Source organism: Microchirus variegatus (assembly GCF_963457635.1).
Source record: "Microchirus variegatus genome assembly, chromosome: 17".
NCBI classification, from domain to species: domain Eukaryota; kingdom Metazoa; phylum Chordata; class Actinopteri; order Pleuronectiformes; family Soleidae; genus Microchirus; species Microchirus variegatus.
In genome coordinates, this window is record NC_139818.1 from 22342276 (window position 1) to 22362048 (window position 19773).

General features: G+C 44.5%; 1 protein-coding gene across 1 annotated transcript; it reads left to right on the forward strand.

Moving 5' to 3' along the window:
* The first annotated feature begins 2953 nt into the window (after positions 1–2953).
* On the forward strand, positions 2954–14269 carry fdxr (ferredoxin reductase). The gene is made up of 12 exons (XM_083903828.1): positions 2954–3387; positions 4559–4665; positions 5627–5722; positions 7173–7295; positions 7386–7499; positions 7619–7720; positions 9234–9341; positions 10350–10434; positions 11505–11704; positions 11798–11969; positions 12575–12748; positions 13122–14269. The coding sequence occupies exons 1-12, from the start codon at positions 3321–3323 to the stop codon at positions 13250–13252; spliced, it is 1479 nt and encodes a 492-aa protein (XP_083759954.1). The 5' UTR covers positions 2954–3320; the 3' UTR covers positions 13253–14269.
* Positions 14270–19773: the final 5504 nt, after the last annotated feature.

The window sequence follows — 19773 nt, forward strand, 5'->3', positions numbered from 1 at the left end:
ATGTCTACGATGTGCTCTCACTATGAATGAAGCGCAAACATGTTTGTGTGTCACTTTCAAAATAACATGATAGAACTGTTATCACCAGTTGTATTAGTAGTATCACCATGATATTACCATATAAATACCGTGTTTTTATTTACTGTAATGTGACCTGTTAGCATGTTCTCGTCTCTCCACAGTCTCTCAAAGGCCCTCGTCCCTCTCTTTTATGAGAGTGAACTCATCGGTCGAGATCACATGCTCCACGTCGCTGTCTGACCCAGACGGTCTCTACCTGTCCAGGCGCTTCCACATCGATAAGCACATCGTGCACATATCCTTGCAAAACGGACAAGTCGAAGCCACCGTAGCCGCAGAATTTGCGGGCCGAATTCACGTGATTCCAAAGCAGCAGAAAGAGGCCGGTCGTGGGTTCACGCTGCGTCTGTCTCTGCTGGAGCTGAGCGACACCGACATCTACTACTGCGGCTGGACTCGCTTCGTATTGCAGACTGGCAAACTGGAAAACAAGCAAAGCGAGGGCACCGTGATCATTATCACCGGTGAGGGGGAATTAAAGGTTTAAATATCTCTGTTGATGCGAACAAGCAATTGACCTGATCTGTCTTTGGTCACCGTTCTTCCCGCAGAGCACGATCCTCACCATCACTGCAGAGACCAGATGTGGGATCACACCTTGATTTGCTTGACTGCGGCAGCATTCACTGCCATCCTGCTCCTAATCATCGGAGCAGTGATTTTGCGATGCAGAAAGGTAAGAGTGACGCACATCTGCTCGAATTAACAATGGACAAGTCGACTCGTAACGAACCAAGTCATTCGTTGTTCCTGAACTCACAGACATTGGCCGACTTCCTGTTGAGTTGAGGTCATGGTTTACGGTCGACTTTTTTTCTTCATCTTGGTCATAACATCTTCCCATGAAGTTTCGGGAAATTTGGAGGAACTCAATTAGGGCGCTATAGAGCCTTTGAGCAACACAGGTCCGGGAACTATGCCAATATCGCATTTTCGCCAGACCTGACCTCCATGCCAAGTTTCAAGAGTTTTTATGCCCTTTTAAGTTTTTATAAAAACTCGAACCCTAGGAGGTTTAGGGTTAGTTTTTATACCCTAACCCTCAAAAATGACTGCAAAGCTACGGATATCGATCTACAAATTCCAGGAACGTCCGTCTGTGTGTCCGTCTGTTTTTAAATCGCATATCTCTCGTCCGATGAATTTCAAACTTGACTAGGTTTCTTGCTACGAGCACGGGTAAGTGCAGTGCCAAGTTTGACGTCGTTTGGATAAGTAATGCAAAAGATACCGTTGAATATATCGGTAAAAGAAGCACACGATGGCTTTCACCGCTCTACTGTAGCCGCTCCCCCTCTCACTCACACAGCACGGTGGGCGACCTGAGAGGATAAGCGGGCCTTTTAGCAGAATTTAATGCGCTGCCTTAAAAGTTAAGCGAGGGCAAGATGTGTGGGTGAATATTATGGTCTGACCTCAACAATGAAGACTTCCTGAATGCGCTGTGCCTGCATTACAATGAGTCACTGAAACGGGCACTGCACTAATTTAGAAAAAGGACTAATAGAAACTAGCAAACCTCCCATTAAAACAAATTAAAATGCACTCATTTTAGAGTCAAAACAATCCAAAACTAGTATCACCTTGCACCTTGCTTCTAATTTATACGTTTTTTGGGGTTTTTTCCCACAGTTTAACAAGCACTTCAGACCTGCCAGACCAGAGAAACCACTCCGACCCAGAAGCCTTCAGCACCTTTGTCCTCACCAGAGGTCACAGCACAGTCCCTACATGGTCACGTCTATGAATACGTTGGACTTCAGGGGCATTCTGTGATTTTTTTTTAATTTTTCTGCTTGTGTGTATAAAAAATATATACAGTATACTGCATTTTTTTTTAATTATTATTCTGCAACTCGTTAACCATCAAAAGGTGCCTCACGTTTTTTTCCTCTGATTTCCTTTTGAACTCAAATGTGTGTTTTGTTTGCAGAAAAGTACTTGAGCTACCACATCCTGGCTGCTGGTGTGTGAATGTGTTTTTGTTTGAGGGGGAAACTGCAACGCAAGCCGTTTGACCTTTATTTTTTTTTTGTCTCTTTAAAATAACCTTAATATATCAACTTGTTTTACTTAATGTGTGTGTGTTTTAAATAGCCTGCAAGCGTTCAAACACATGTGAAACCGCTTTCCGTGTGACTTGACATCCATGTATAAAATCTAAATCTGTGTTGTTTTTGTAGTGTTTACGCTTGAAGTCGATGCCCATGTTGATTACCTCAGAAGTCTGTTTTAAGAAAAACAGGAAATAATGACAGTTATCACTCAATTTTTTTTCTTTCTTCCTTCCTTTTTCAATGTAATGTGAAAGCATTTTTATAAATAAAGGTGTTTCCAACACGTGTGACATTTTCAAAGTTTAATTAAGAAGATATTTGAGTCCCCGGTCACTTCAACACTGAGCTAATTTCATTTTTAATCAGTTTCTTGTCTTTGTGAATATATTTAAAGTTTAAATCTTCATTAATAGTCAACAGTTTCACACTGGTGCTCTTATGTCTTCCTTCTTTATGCAAATACAATGTGATAAATACATTTGAATACGATAATTAAAAGGTAGCTAAACAAACCTGTACTGTACGTCTCCAATCCTCGTCTTGGTTTGTACTGCGTCATTCAGACAGAATTTATTGACGTACGACACATTTACAAACGCCTTTTATGAGCAAAAACGGTTCCCTTTTGTGACAAATAAACACATTTACGCAGCTCTGTTGAGTTAGTGTACACGTTTTTACTTTCAATCATCAATTTTTCATATAAATTAAAAAATAATAACAATTTAAAAAATGAGTGGAACCAAGGTGCTCAACACCTGGTTGTTCCACGGACATTTTAGGGTGTGACAAGCTACAGTCTTGGGAATAATCTATGGAGTTTGGTTGACTGTACATTTGTTCATATACATATTTATACATATATATAGACATATAATTAAACATATTACGAAACGTAAAGTAGAACGGTGTTAGCAGTAGCCTTAGCTTGCTATTTGGGAGGTCACAGTTCCGGAAAAGTACCCACAGAAGGCTAAAAGTTTGCCTGTTGTTGACGTTTTACCTCGGCTTGTTTGCTCTCCGTCAGTCCCACCGACTGACTGTCACCGGTCAAAGCAGAGGCAGAGAGAAGAGGAAGCTGGTCCCGGAACAACAAGACCAACAATACAGTGGATTTAATTTGTATTCGTGTTTCAAATCAGCTTTTTGTCCTGTAGCGAGGCAAAGAGGGAAGGAAAGAGGATGAGTGCTTATAAACTGCTGTGCTCCAAGGTGAAATTATGTACACGGACATGTCAACTCAATGCCGGTGAGCATCTGCTATCTTATCTTTGTTGTAATTAATGCTTTGTACTGTGCAGCCTTTTTTTAATTCAGGGCTGTGTTTTTTGTCCTATGTGGAAGGAGCGCACGCCAAACCCCGTTGAAAATTCAGTCAATTCTAAATGTTTTCGCTTCCTTTTTTGGCAAAGCAAGACGGATGATTACAGATAATGACACATGCGTCAAGAGTAGACGTCACTGTGCTATTCGGGATATATGAAGTGTTCCAAGTTTATTAACAAATACTCGAAAATACAGTGTTTATATCTGTAGAATTTGTAGAGTAAGTAGAGGAATCTATAGAGTAAATGCTATATATACATACATATATATATATACACACATATATGTATACATTATATATATATATACATATATACACACATATATATATATACACACATATATATATACACACATATATGGATATACACACACATATATATACACATATATGTGTGTATATATATACACATACATATATATATATATACACATATACATATATGTGTGTATATATATACATATATATGTGTGTGTATATATACATATATATACACATATACATATATATACATAGATATATACATATACATAGATATATACATATATATATATACAAATATACACATACATATATATATATACACATACATATACATATATATATACATATACATATATACATACATATATACACACACACACACACACACACATATATATATATATATATATATATATATATATATATATATATATATATATACACATATATATATATATATATATATACATACACACTTATATCCACTCAAGGCTCAGTTCAGAACCAACTGTAAATTATACTTGAAGTGTCATGGAGCATCAAAATATGACTTGGTCTAATTTATGACCCACTAATATGATAGTTGAGATTGAGTTCTTTCACAACAGGACACAGATGTCCACTGATTTAATGTCTTTCATTAAACCTAAAATAAGCCGTAGTGGCCATGAGAAGCTGGCTTACAAATGTTGGTATTCAAGGCCAAACTTCTCATGAACCTCTCAGAGGAATCATGTTGCAGTGGCCAAACCCCAAACTGTATAACCTGCTTAAATTCCACAACCGTATTGTGTTCGTTCCTGCGCTTTACCATCTGTTTACTCTGCAGGTGTAGTCAGGCGTGGAGTGGCATCCTCTCCTTTCTCCTACGGCCCGAAGGTGTGTGTTGTGGGGAGTGGTCCGGGAGGTTTCTACACGGCACAGCATTTGGTCAAGGTAAGGTTGTCCTGTTTGGATAAAAGTTGACAGTGTGTTTGAATCTGTGAATGGATGAAATAACCAGGCAGGGATTAAAACGCCTCTTTTAGCCCATTGGCACAACTTTGAACAAATAATCAAGTGTAAATAGCCTCTAGTTCCAACAGACTTCTCCCAACTAAATAAACCTACCCTTAATGATTGAACCTTGTTCACTTTCGCCTCCGGTGGTTGCATTTATGAATAGATGCTCATATTTGTGACCTCGCATGCTTCAAGTGTAACAGGAAGAGACCTGCAGACCACAGCGTGAAGCTCGACAGAGTCATTTTGTAAAGTAGTCGTGTTAAAACGTTGCAGAGTTAAAGCCAGAGTTGGTGTTATTTTAGCTTTTTAAGCACGGTTAATGTTCAACAGTCTGACTCTGTGGCTGTATGATTTGTTTACTTTATATATATATTTATCATAGATAATAAAATGATAATGTAAGTCAAAATATTGGCACACACAACAAAGTAAATAACTCCCCCTTCCACTCAGCTCCAACTGAAAAAACAGTGTTGTTTGCTGAGCAAGCAGAGATCGTCTCTGTGATTTCTCACATTATCCCATCCCATGAACATTTGTGACATCACCCGTCAGAATCCGAACTGCCATTTGTCCTGGAAGTTCGCAAATTTGGCCAAAGTCAGGTTGACGTTTTGCGACTTAATGCTCTATCGTGCAAGACCTGAAACTAGCGATTGAGACGATCAATGTCGTTATATCATTTGGATTAAAGTTAAAGATGATAAAATTTGGATTAAAGTTAAAGATGATAAAAACTTCTTACTTGGTCTTCCTTTTGTAACCAGCAAAGTCGCCCCCTAGTGGTCATTTACCAACACTGATGTTAGCTTGTATTTTTGTCTGTTTTTATCTGATTGAAAAAGGATAAATACTTAAATTATTCTTTCTCGTCTTTTTGTTTTCCTTTCAGGCTCGTCCAGACATCGAGGTGGACATTTACGAGCGTCTGCCCGTGCCCTTTGGCCTGGTCAGGTTCGGAGTAGCTCCTGATCATCCTGAAGTCAAGGTCTCGACTCTTGTTTAAGATCCATGACAGAACTGATAGTTGCCTAATACTGTTTTTTTTAGGGCTTTCAACCATTTTCCGCAATTAATTGTAGAAGTACATTAGTTAATCTTGAATAATCACTGTTCCAGTGCATCTAGATTCAATGACAGATGACAGAAAAGCCAGTTACTTCACAAATTTGACTTTCAGATGATCTCAAATCAAAAGGAAGCACAATGTCTATTGCAGTAGCTTTAGCGCTTTGCAGGAGTTCCAGTTTAGTCACATTCTCCGTTTATACAGGGTTTGTATTAATGAATGAAACCAGGCAACATTGTCAACATTATAATATGTAAACAGTTTAAACTGACGCAAGGAATCAACAGCATTATTTTCTCACCGTCTCTCAGCAGCTTCAGTTATTTACTTTCACTTTAAATGCTGAGGGCTGTGTCACTGGGTGCTGTAATGTGCAACAGAACTCGACACCAAAACAACATTTAAAACACACACAGGTTTGTGACCTGCAAATGAAAATCAAGTCAGCACCAGTGTTATCAGCGGAGCCAATATCTCAATTTAACATGTTTCCCTAAACCTGGAAACTAATGTATATTAATACTTCTACTACTTTTTTTAAGGAGATGATTAGATTTTCAGCTCTGGCTACTGTTTTGTATCCCTGCTGTAGAACAAAGTAAGAACACTTTGATAATCTGTTTTGTTTGCTCTCCAACTTTCACGAAACACGCAACAATTCCTGGCACCAGTTATGGAAAACAGCTCTTACCTAATGGTGTGTGATTTCCCAAGCAAGACTTGCCAGACGAGAAAGTTTTTTAGACTAAAGAAAATTTGGCAGCAAAGTGAACACAACCGGTGAGAGCGTAAGTATGTCACGTCTTTTGAATGAGTGAATGATGTGAGGCAATGAGCCCGAGGAAAATCCCCCAGACAGCGAAGCAAATCAAAGTTGAACAACAGGAATTGTCATGTCTTTAACTTTTGCTCTGCATCAGCATCTTTGAATTTTTTTTTAAGATTTAGGATGACAGTTATTATTATTAGGGCTGGGCACGTTAACGCATGATGCGTTTCCGCGACGACTGACCGGAAAAAGACACGCGCGACGCCATGTTTTACGGGCCGTGGCACCGGAGTCCAGGCACAGTTTACCAGTTAGCTCCGTTAGCTGCGTTAGCTGCGTTAGCTCCTTTAGCGCCGTTAGCGTGCCTACAGTCGAACTGGAGTGGTCTGTTTATTAAACGAAAAGAGCAGCGCTATCGGGAGTCACGTAAACATGACGTCGCACGTGTATTTTGGCGGTCAGTTGTCATAAATGATAATAAACAGACCGCTCCAGTTCGACTGTAGGCACGCTAACGGCGCTAACGGAGCTAACTGGTGCCTGGACTACGGTGAATTGCAACCAAAAAGTTCCACAATTCTGACGTTTTCCTCTCCTTAGAACGTCATCAACACGTTCACGCAGACGGCCAATCACGCGCGCTGTCGTTTCTACGGTAACGTGAACGTGGGGAAGGACGTGAGCGTCGAAGAGCTGCGGCGAGCCTACCACGCGGTCATACTGGTACGAATGTTACAAATTAATATTAAAATCAATTCATTCAAGTGCATCCTTATGCTTTGTTTGTGTTTATTTTTGTTTTCTTCGTGACAGAGTTATGGTGCAGAAGATAACAGAAGTATGGCAGTGCCAGGAGAGGATTTGGCGGGCGTGTACTCCGCCAAGGACTTTGTCGGCTGGTACAACGGATTACCGCGCTGTCGAGAGGTAGCGCCGCGGTTAATTTCTGTGCCCCCTGCGAGTTGATATCGATTGACTGGTTTGTCAACTTCCTGCTCGGCTTCTGTTATCAGATTCTCTCCAACCCTCTGTTTTTGTTCTTACAGCTGAATCCGGACCTCAGCTGCGAGACGGCAGTCATTCTGGGACAAGGTAACGTGGCTCTTGACGTAGCACGTGTCTTGTTATCGCCCCTTGACATTTTAAAGGTGAGAAACACACAATCATGAAGGCGAAAAAATCATAGTCTGACCAACCATGACACATAATTAAAACTAGAATGAGCTAAAAAGCTGGAAACGCAGAGTGATGAACGTACATTTTAAGTTTTGATTAAAAGAATAAGTTTAATTATCGAGCAAAATCAAGAGATTAGATTCAACTTGATTGTCATTAATTAAGTGCAGGACTTGTACAGTGACATGAAGTTTAGTATCCAATCTGCTATATTGTGCTAGTCACAGTATCTGCAAATATGATGTCTTTAAAGTGCGTTCAACAGCCGCCTAAAGTGTTTAAAAACTGTTACTGCAAACCCAGTTCAAAACACTGCAGAAATGTTTTCCCCAAAACATCTATTTGGTTAGTTTCAGTGTGACAGGTGAAGATTGAAAGTGAAAGGAGTGGAGAGTGATCACACGATGAGTGGAAACAACAAAGGTGACATTGAATATCCTCAGACAAAGTGCGTGACATAGAGAGCGGACACACCCTGTCTCACACCCCTCTTTTCTGGATTTCCTGTGAGAAAACCTTGCTTTTTATCTCTCTGCTTTATTTTACATACATTCTAGAAGTAGAGCTCCCCTTGCTGTCACAGAGCACTCGCCTCTAATCTGTTCAATCTATACGGCCTTAACTATAAAACAATCAAACAAATTAGCAACATAAACATGTAAACTCAAAGTAACTCACAGGAGCATGCGCTTTGTTCCTCAGATTGTTTGGCGGGAAAAAAAGAGAGGTCAAAGTTCTTCAGGGGCGGGATTTATAACTTAGGGGGGCGTGGTTGTCTTGTGATTGTGAACACCTGTCCCGTCGTCAGCTTCCTCCTCGCTTTCAGTCGTCTATATTTTAACCCTAATCTCAACAGCAGATCCTCATTTTTCTTCTCTTCCAAAGTGAGACATTTTTGAGCGGTGGACTGGGGCTTTTTAGGTCGGATAAAGCATAAACACAGTTTGTGGCCCACCAACATCATTCCGTGTATAACACTGACTGTGTGTCGGTGCCTTCGTGTCTTTGATGACGCAACATTTCTTACATGCAGCACCTTTACGAAAACAAAAGCCACACGAAGGCACCTTCTCACAATAAAGTAAGGTCTTCACATGGTGGAATCTCAGGGATCAACCCTCAGAATAATAGACAACTCCATATATGGACATCCTGGCGGAGGCGTGCTTTAAGAAGAATGTGGGGGTTTTGTGGGGGGGGTTTTTTGTCGTTTGTCGTCGAGTCAAAGTTATGCAAGTAGCGATAATTGTGCAGAAGTTGCGAAATTAGACCGATTTTTTTTTTTTGTCCATAAAAACAACATTTTGAGTCCTTTTTGCACAGGTGTGTTTGGATATAAGACATATTAGCCTCTGTATAAATCATATAAACCTAGTCATGGACAAAAAGAGCAGCTTAAATGCTCTGTGAAGCTTTCAGGAACACATTCTTTTCAAAGAGGCTGTCACGGAAACTTGACTTGTCATTGTTATTTATTTTTTGCAGAAAACTGACATCACTCAAACGGCTCTCGAGGCTCTGGCGGAGAGCCAGGTCCGCAGGGTGTTGATAATCGGCAGAAGAGGCCCGACACAGATAGCATGCACAATCAAGGTGTGTGTGTGTATGTGTGTGTCATAGAAGAAAGTGTGTGTGCATGTGTGTGTGAGAGGTTTGTATTCCCACAATGGTGACATGTTGGTACAACATCATTTCACAGCTACTTTGGGTGTATTTAAATTGATTCAGTCATAGTAATGCTTTAATTCTAGTATACTACTATTGTAACATTCAGCCAAATGTTTCTACTTTTTTTTTAATCTGTCACTTTTGGTTTCTCATTACGACTCGGTACGACTGACAAAACAAAACATGCCTCTCTTTACTTTACTATGTTTTTGGCGTTCAGCCCGTGACAATGAAAACATCTCATTTACATGAATCAGATTAGATATCAGACGGATCGAAATGTAAAAATGTGATACAATCCAAAAAAAAATCTAAAAGTCATGTTTGGGGAGAACAATATTTGTGTTTGAAATGACTCAACAAAAAATGTGTTGTTGCACAAATGATCTAAAATGACTTTATCGGACTAATATTATCGGACTATCGGAATTTATCGGACAATATCGAGTTTGTGATATCGATATTGGACGCAAAAAAAATGGTTTTGTACCATCCATACTTTCCATGTTCTTCGCTCAACTGGCACCAGGGGCCGAAACGGCACAAATTTGTGCGAGGAACCTATTGATTAGTATTATTATTCCGTGGATTTCAGGGGGTTAACATGCATAGAACCTCTTGAAAGTTTGCAGAGGTCAGGTCGGGCTAAAATGCGATATTGACACAGTGCCCGAACCAACTTGTGTGTTGCTCAAGATTCTCTATAGCGCCCCCTTCAAGGTGAAAACCGAGCCAAAATTGAGTTCCGCCGAATTCCCCTAAACTTAGTGGGAAGATTTTACAGCCCAAGACGAATAAAAAAAGTCAATCAGAACCGTGGCCTCAACTGAACAGGAAGTTGGCCATTTTGAATTTTGGCGTACCATTTTGGCCATTTTGCAACCTACGTAAATGAGCAAAACTCCTCTGAACTCGTCTTTTATTCTTCTTCAGGAGCTCAGAGAGATGGTGAACCTGCCGGGCACCAAGCCTGAGATGGTGACGGCAGATTTCGAGGGTCTGGCGGAGGCTCTTAAAGGTGAGTTAACCTCAATTTTTTTATTGGTACGTTGTCAACCGCCTCATCGGCCTGATCTGTTTTGAGTTGGTGTGCGTACATTTTCCTGTTTGTGCAACACAAGAGATGGAGTTTCATTTGTACTTTTATGCGCGCAAGCAGTGAGGAAAAATGTTAGATTTCACATGAAATACACGCCTGACTAATATAGAGACTGTTGACAGTGTTACAAGAATGGAAAAATTGTGTGTGTGTACTTGTATTTATGTCTTTGTGAGGTCCAAAAAAGTCTTTGTGGGCGACTTTAAAGGGCTTTTTTAAGGGTTAAGACCTGGTTTCAGAGTCAGGGTTAGAACTGAGTTCAGGTTAGGATTAAGTTAAGGGTTAGGCACTTAGTTAAGGTAAGGGAGTAAGGGGATGCATTGTGTCCTCACTAAGATATAAAACATGGTGTGTGTGTGTGTGTGTGGTTTAGTGGCTGGAACATGTTCCTGTTCGAGCGTTATACTGTAAACGCAGAGGTGAATGGAAACTGTTTTTTCTTTTCAAAGAATTTTCCGCTGGTTTGAGACACTTTGTCTCTGTTTTGTCCTCGTCCTGATGATGACGACGATGTCTCAGCTCTTGTTTGGTGTCCTTGAGCTGATTGATGTTGAAGCTCACGGTGTTATTATCAACCTCCACCTCCTCCACCACCGTTCAGGGCTAATTATTAGAAGAGCCTTGAGCTGCTGGTTGGTTTCTGTGTCTTGTTTTACTTAAGTTGGACATTTTGAGAAGGTTTTGTCAAAACTGCCATTGAGGGGGAATTTTGGTAGCATATAAATGTTCATGTTGAGTGTAGGGCTGTAACTTCTATTTATTATTGATTAATGTGTGTTTGAATGACACCAGCCGTTAAAGTGGTGTCCTTTGTTGTCTTGTTTTGTCCAAATAAACCATTTTAGTAGTTTGAAACCAAGTGAAAAGTGAATACAGATGAACGGATTATCAAAACAGCTGCAGATCTAATCGGTTCTAGATTAGCGATGTTGTCAAAACGCTCCAGTCTGTTCATATTTGAACGAGCACAAGTGTCTCTTCTGCGTCAGACGTGCCGAGGCCCAGGAAGCGTCTCACGGAGCTGCTGCTGAAGACGGCTCTGGACGTCCCCGGTGAGAAAGAGCAGCAGAGAAGACGCGAGGCGTCGCGCGCCTGGGGCTTCCGATTTTTCCGGAGTCCCGTGGAAGTCCTCGCGGACGCAGACGGCGCGAGAACCGCATCGATCCGACTGGCGGTCAACCGGTTGGAGGTAAAAAAAAAAAAAAACTTGCTGCTTGTGTTTGTCCGCTCAGTATTTAGAGCTTGGTTTAAGATGGTGACCCGGGTGTGTGTGTGGGGGCAGGGTTCAGGCGACGGAGCCCGCGCCGTGCTCACTGGGGAGGTGGAGGACGTGAGCTGCGGCCTGGTCATCAGCAGCATCGGCTACAAGAGCATTCCCATCGACTCGTCGGTGCCGTTCGACTCTCGCAAAGCCGTCGTTCCCAACACCATGGGCCGCGTACAACAAACTACAGGTACTGAATATACAGCATGTGTCTGAAAATGTCTTCATTTTCAATCTGTGTGTAGCCTGGGATTAAAAAGCCAATAGGGGGCGACTGAATAATTTGGCCTCATCTCTTCTATAAAAGAACATAATGTCACTTTTTCACCCCCATTTAGAGGAATTCAGATTCACATGGGCGACGTCACTACCAGACGCCACTTTATCGATACAGATGGAGGCAACAGCAACATTGTGCTAGTAAAGCGAGCCAGCTGGGAATAACAGCAAGTCTTTCAGCTTGAAGGCTGTGGGTTTGATTCCCAGCTTCACTAGTCCTCGGGAAAGACACTTAACCCCACCAAGACGAGGAAAGCGATATATCAATATCGATACATTTATATAAATAACACAAATATTAATTTATTTTGTCCCCGCCCGTCCCTGTGCAGCAGATGTGTACGCTCAAGCGCTCCCTCAGTCAGTCAGCGCATTCTTCCATCATCATTTCTGTTCTCAAAAGACCAAAAAGAGGCAATAATATCGACAAAAACTACCAAAAGTTAGCTTTAAAGTATATATACGTACATAATATATATAACAAGTATACATACGTCACTTCGTCTTTCTTTCTAGGTCTGTATTGCAGCGGCTGGCTGAAAACGGGCCCCACCGGAGTGATCGCCACCACCATGAACAACAGTTTCGACACCGCGCGGTCGCTGCTGGAGGACGTGGACTCGGGGACGCTGGACGTATCTGCCGCGAGGCCCGGGTCCCAAAGCATCGGCGCTCTGCTGGAAGATAGAGGTACTGCAGCGCCGCTGAGTTGATCGTTTGTGATATCGGTATAGGACACAAACAAAGTGCATCGTCCCATCCCTTGTTATTTTCACCATGGATGAATCGATGGACTATCTTTTCGATGAATCAGTTGGTGGAAACGTAAGAGAGTAGTGTTTCCCAGTCCTCAAAAATTATGATGCCCCTCAAATGTCTCCTCTTGTCCACAAAAGGAATGAGTTTACATTCTCACTGGAGCAGAAGGAAAGGCTGCGATCACAGAACTTGATTTTATGTTTTAAAAATTAAATTCATAGATTATCAAAACATTTGGCTGTCATTTTAAAAGCGATAAACTACTTGCAGTATTTCTGACCGTTCCTGATCCTCTCGTTTACAGGAGTGAAACCGGTGACTTTCTCCGACTGGGAGAAGATCAACAGCGTGGAAACGAGGCGAGGCGAAGCTGTGGGAAAACCCAGAGAAAAACTCCTGAGTGTGGAGGAAATGCTCCAGGTGGCTCGAGCATGACCGCGAGGAAGAAGTAAAACACTAAACACTGACATGACTGACTGACCTCAATGGACACGGAAAAGAAGAGGCATTATAAAATGGTGAACATGGACTTTGAACATATGATACACACATGATACGAATGTGTCTTTGTACTGTAACGCGTGGGCCACACTGGATGCACAAGTAGCATTTCACAACTGCCACATGCACAACACTTGATGTGCCAGTTTCAAAATAAAAGGCACTCGAGCGTTGCATTCCTCTGCAACGAGTCCAATCGCGTCGCTCAAACGTGGCTTTTGTTGTAAAATATTTGCAGTGACGACACTGGCGAGTCCTGACGTTAAGTCAAGAACACAGGTGCATTTGAAATGTACACTGTAACACAGCAGAAGCAGCAGCACATACACTCCCCTCATGTGTCCAGTGTGACCCTGGCCAAAGTTAATTCTCCATCTCTGTGTCCAACAAAAACTGAATGTTTCCCGTTCCTCAAAAATCATAGAGGAATCCTGAATGGATGCCAATAATGAACCAATATACTTGATTTTATTGTATGTTTAAGTGTAAATCATGTCTTTATACATCATATTTACCATAGTTTTCTCATATATATATACAATATATCACTGTATTCCTATTTTGAACAGATACTACCTACTGCTGTAATCCAAATATTTACATTTTGTCTTTTAAAGAACAAGTGTGAAGATTTAGTTGCACAGATTTTTGAATTATGCATGTATTCAAAGTTTTTTATCTTATTGCAAAAATATTGGCAAAGAGGTTCATTCTCGTCCAAACAAACATCGCAACACATCCATCAAATCTGACCCGTTCCTCAGAACTAAATAGAAGTAAAGACGGAACTACGTTACATTGGCAGATGATAGATTGAAGTATGTGAAACTAATTCTTTGGAGGGTTCAAGGTTGACAAGAGGTTGTTAGCCCATCTCACGGCTAAACACAAGTTATCACACCTAAAGTTCCCAGTAATCCAAATCTGCACACAAACATTGCCTTAAAACCATTTTTCCCCCATTTTATTTTAAAACATGTTCTATTTTTCTGGGTTGTTCTCTAATAAAGTGACCAAAAAAACAGATCTGAATGGTGGTCTAAGACTTTTGCAAAGTTTACAGGCATGACAAGCAGAAGAAAGATCTTTGTCAATTAAACTGTACATTTAAATAAAGAACGAATAGAGACAAAAATCAAGTTTAAGAGTTTTATTCAAAGCAGAGACAGATAAACTGGTACATGCAGATACATCTCATCCCCCTTTTCCACCAGAACTGTGCCAAACTGTCCAGAACTGGCTCACACTCTACTGAACGTAAACCATGGCATCAACTGACGTCGATAAACTGTAGAGACATAAAAGCAGTTCTTGACTGACTGGGCTCTAGTGTCGGTAGAAACGGGCCATTAGATGCCCAATGGACTCTTGCATGATTCCTAAAACCTACCCCCCTTTGTTACACATGTACTATGGCGACTGTGAAGGACTCGGATGCAGACGAGTCACTCCCAAGACTGCCAAATCTAAAGAAGGTTGGTCGTACAGGGCGGTCTCATTCTTGTCGCCGCCAGAAGGTTTGTAGGACAGGGCGGTCTCATTCTTGTTGCCACCAGTTTCTTGGTCGGAGAGGGCCGTTTCATTCTTGTTGCCACCTGAAGGTTGGTAGGACAGGGCAGTCTCGTTCTTCTCGCCGCCAGCCTCTTTGTCGTACGGGGCGGTTTCATTCTTGTCGCCGCCAGAAGGTTTGTAGGACAGGGCGGTCTCGTTCTTGTCGCCGCCAGCCTCTTTGTCGTACAGGGCGGTCTCATTCTTGTCGCCGCCAGACGGTTGGTAGGACAGGGCGGTCTCGTTCTTGTCGCCGCCAGCCTCTTTGTCGTACAGGGCGGTCTCATTCTTGTCGCCGGCAGAAGGTTTGTAGGACAGGGCGGTCTCGTTCTTGTCGCCGCCAGCCTCTTTGTCGTACAGGGCGGTCTCATTCTTGTCGCCAGAAGGTTGGTAGGACAGGGCGGTCTCGTTCTTGTCGCCGCCAGCCTCTTTGTCGTACAGGGCGGTCTCATTCTTGTCGCCGCCAGAAGGTTTGTAGGACAGGGCGGTCTCGTTCTTGTCGCCGCCAGCCTCTTTGTCGTACAGGGCGGTCTCATTCTTGTCGCCAGCAGAAGGTTTGTAGGACAGGGCCGTCTCGTTCTTGTCGCCGCCAGCCTCTTTGTCGTACAGGGCGGTCTCATTCTTGTCGCCGGCAGAAGGTTTGTAGGACAGGGCGGTCTCGTTCTTGTCGCCGCCGGCTTCTTTGTCGTACAGGGCGGTCTCATTCTTGTCGCCGCCAGAAGGTTGGTAGGACAGGGCGGTCTCGTTCTTGTCGCCGCCAGCCTCTTTGTCGTACAGGGCGGTCTCATTCTTGTCGCCAGAAGGTTGGTAGGACAGGGCGGTCTCGTTCTTGTCGCCGCCAGCCTCTTTGTCGTACAGGGCGGTCTCATTCTTGTCGCCAGCAGAAGGTTTGTAGGACAGGGCCGTCTCGTTCTTGTCGCCGCCAGCCTCTTTGTCGTACAGGGCGGTCTCATTCTTGTCGCCGGCAGAAGGTTTGTAGGACAGGGCCGTCTCGTTCTTGTCGCCGCCAGCCTCTTTGTCATACAGGGCGGTCTCATTCTTGTCGCCGGCAGAAGGTTTGTAGGAAAGGGCGGTCTCGTTCTTGTCGCCGCCGGCTTCTTTGTCATACAGGGCGGTCTCATTCTTGTCGCCGCCAGAAGGTTGGTAGGACAGGGCGGTCTCGTTCTTGTCGCCGCCAGCCTCTTTGTCGTACAGGGCGGTCTCATTCTTGTCGCCAGAAGGTTGGTAGGACAGGGCGGTCTCGTTCTTGTCGCCGCCAGCCTCTTTGTCGTACAGGGCGGTCTCATTCTTGTCGCCGCCAGAAGGTTTGTAGGACAGGGTGGTCTCGTTCTTGTCGCCGCCAACCTCTTTGTCGTACAGGGCGGTCTCATTCTTGTCGCCAGCAGAAGGTTTGTAGGACAGGGCCGTCTCGTTCTTGTCGCCGCCAGCCTCTTTGTCGTACAGGGCGGTCTCATTCTTGTCGCCGGCAGAAGGTTTGTAGGACAGGGCGGTCTCGTTCTTGTCGCCGCCAGCCTCTTTGTCGTACAGGGCGGTCTCATTCTTGTCGCCAGAAGGTTGGTAGGACAGGGCCGTCTCATTCTTGTCGCCGCCAGCCTCTTTGTCGTACAGGGCGGTCACATTCTTGTCGCCAGAAGGTTGGTAGGACAGGGCGGTCTCGTTCTTGTCGCCGCCAGCCTCTTTGTCGTACAGGGTGGTCTCATTCTTGTCGCCGCCAGAAGGTTTGTAGGACAGGGCGGTCTCGTTCTTGTCGCCGCCAGCCTCTTTGTCGTACAGGGCGGTCTCATTCTTGTCGCCGGCAGAAGGTTTGTAGGACAGGGCCGTCTCATTCTTGTCGCTGCCAGCCTCTTTGTCGTACAGGGCGGTCTCATTCTTGTCGCCAGAAGGTTGGTAGGACAGGGCCGTCTCATTCTTGTCGCCGCCAGCCTCTTTGTCGTACAGGGCGGTCGCATTCTTGTCGCCAGAAGGTTGGTAGGACAGGGCCGTCTCATTCTTGTCGCCGCCAGCCTCTTTGTCGTACAGGGCGGTCTCATTCTTGTCGCCAGCAGAAGGTTTGTAGGACAGGGCCGTCTCGTTCATGTCGCCGCCAGCCTCTTTGTCGTACAGGGCGGTCTCATTCTTGTCGCCAGAAGGTTGGTAGGACAGGGCGGTCTCGTTCTTGTCGCCGCCAGCCTCTTTGTCGTACAGGGCGGTCTCATTCTTGTCGCCGGCAGAAGGTTTGTAGGACAGGGCCGTCTCGTTCTTGTCGCCGCCAGCCTCTTTGTCGTACAGGGCGGTCTCATTCTTGTCGCCAGAAGGTTTGTAGGACAGGGCTGTCTCGTTCTTGTCGCCGCCAGCCTCTTTGTCGTACAGGGCGGTCTCATTCTTGTCGCCGGCAGAAGGTTTGTAGGACATGGCCGTCTCGTTCTTGTCGCCGCCAGCCTCTTTGTCGTACAGGGCGGTCTCATTCTTGTCGCCGGCAGAAGGTTTGTAGGACAGGGCGGTCTCGTTCTTGTCGCCGCCAGCCTCTTTGTCGTACAGGGCGGTCACATTCTTGTCGCCGCCAGAAGGTTTGTAGGACAGGGCCGTCTCGTTCTTGTCGCCGCCAGCCTCTTTGTCGTACAGGGCGGTCTCATTCTTGTCGCCAGAAGGTTGGTAGGACAGGGCCGTCTCGTTCTTGTCGCCGCCAGCCTCTTTGTCGTACAGGGCGGTCTCATTCTTGTCACCGGCAGAAGGTTTGTAGGACAGGGCGGTCTCGTTCTTGTCGCCGCCAGCTTCCTTGTCGTACAGGGCGGTCTCATTCTTGTCGCCGCCAGAAGGTTTGTAGGACAGGGCCGTCTCGTTCTTGTCACCGCCAGCCTCTTTGTCGTACAGGGCGGTCTCATTCTTGTCGCCAGAAGGTTGGTAGGACAAGGCCGTCTCGTTCTTGTCGCCGCCAGCCTCTTTGTCGTACAGGGCGGTCTCATTCTTGTCACCGGCAGAAGGTTTGTAGGACAGGGCGGTCTCGTTCTTGTCGCCGCCAGCTTCCTTGTCGTACAGGGCGGTCTCATTCTTGTCGCCGCCAGAAGGTTTGTAGGACAGGGCCGTCTCGTTCTTGTCACCGCCAGCCTCTTTGTCGTACAGGGCGGTCTCATTCTTGTCGCCGCCAGAAGGTTTGTAGGACAGGGCCGTCTCGTTCTTGTCGCCGCCAGCCTCTTTGTCGTACAGGGCGGTCTCATTCTTGTCGCCGGCAGAAGGTTTGTAGGACAGGGCCGTCTCGTTCTTGTCGCCGCCAGCCTCTTTATCGTACAGGGCGGTCTCATTCTTGTCGCCGGCAGAAGGTTTGTAGGACAGGGCCGTCTCGTTCTTGTCGCCGCCAGCCTCTTTATCGTACAGGGCGGTCTCATTCTTGTCGCCGCCAGAAGGTTTGTAGGACAGGGCCGTCTCGTTCTTGTCGCAGCCAGCCTCTTTGTCGTACAGGGCGGTCTCATTCTTGTCGCCGGCAGAAGGTTTGTAGGACAGGGCCGTCTCGTTCTTGTCGCCGCCAGCTTCTTTGTCGTACAGGGCGGTCTCATTCTTGTCGCCACCAGAAGGTTTGTAGGACAGGGCGGTCTCGTTCTTGTCGCCGCCAGCCTCTTTGTCGTACAGGGCGGTCTCATTCTTGTCGCCGCCAGGAGGTTGGTAGGACAGGGCCGTCTCATTCTTGTCGCCGCCAGCCTCTTTGTCGTACAGGGCGGTCTCATTCTTGTCGCCGCCAGGAGGTTGGTAGGACAGGGCCGTCTCATTCTTGTCGCCGCCAGCCTCTTTGTCGTACAGGGCGGTCTCATTCTTGTCGCCACCAGAAGGTTTGTAGGACAGGGCGGTCTCGTTCTTGTCGCCGCCAGCCTCTTTGTCGTACAGGGCGGTCTCATTCTTGTCGCCGGCAGAAGGTTGGTAGGACAGGGCGGTCTCGTTCTTGTCGCCGCCAGCTTCCTTGTCGTACAGGGCGGTCTCATTCTTGTCGCCGCCAGAAGGTTTGTAGGACAGGGCGGTCTTGTTCTTGTTGCCATCAGCCAACACTTCCACTTCATTTGTTTCCAGTAGCACTTAAAAAGATAGAAAGACGACTCATAACCAACTAAAGAAATCTTGTGTTTGATGGCAATTCACTACCTTGGGACTTTTGTCCAAAAACTTGCAACTTGAAGTGAGAAACATGCTCACCTTCTTTAGCAGAATCCATCAACATGGCCTCCATTGACTGGAAGAGTCCCAGGGCTTTCCTTATGTCTATTTCATGACTAAACTGCTCTGTAGTTCAAAAGTAAACAAGTTAGTATCATAAAGTGTTTTAAGGGAAAAAGCAAAAAAAAAAAAAAAATTAAATCATGTGCTCACCTTCCATTTCTACACCATTTCCATGTATTTCAGCTGTTCCACCAAGTGGCAAACAGGAGCCTGTTCAGAACAAGTGTTGCTAAATCACAATTCATCCACAACATGACAACTCACAACTTATATTGCAATGATTGGACAAGAGAGTGATAAAACCGCAGGGTCTAAAACGGCAAAATTCAAACGCAGTAGCTAGTGTTGGACCATAGAGGCAGCAGACACTGGTTTTAATCGCAACAATTAATAATTTCAATACTTTAAAGTCTAATGATTTGCGTTTGGATCAAGGAACAGTATTAACAAGACACACCCATGTATGATTTGATCTAGAGCTGCAACTAACGATTATTTTCGTAATTGATTAATCTGTTTATTATTTTGTGGCCAATCAATGAATCGGTTGGTCCATAAAATGTCACAAAATTTAACAAAAACGTTGATCAGTGTTCGTCAAACCTGGAAATGATATTCTTGAATGTCTTGTTTTGTCCACAAACCAAAATGATTCAGTTTTAATTTCTTTGTCATGTGGAGCAAAGAAAATATTCACATTTAAGAAGCTGAAACAATCAGAAATC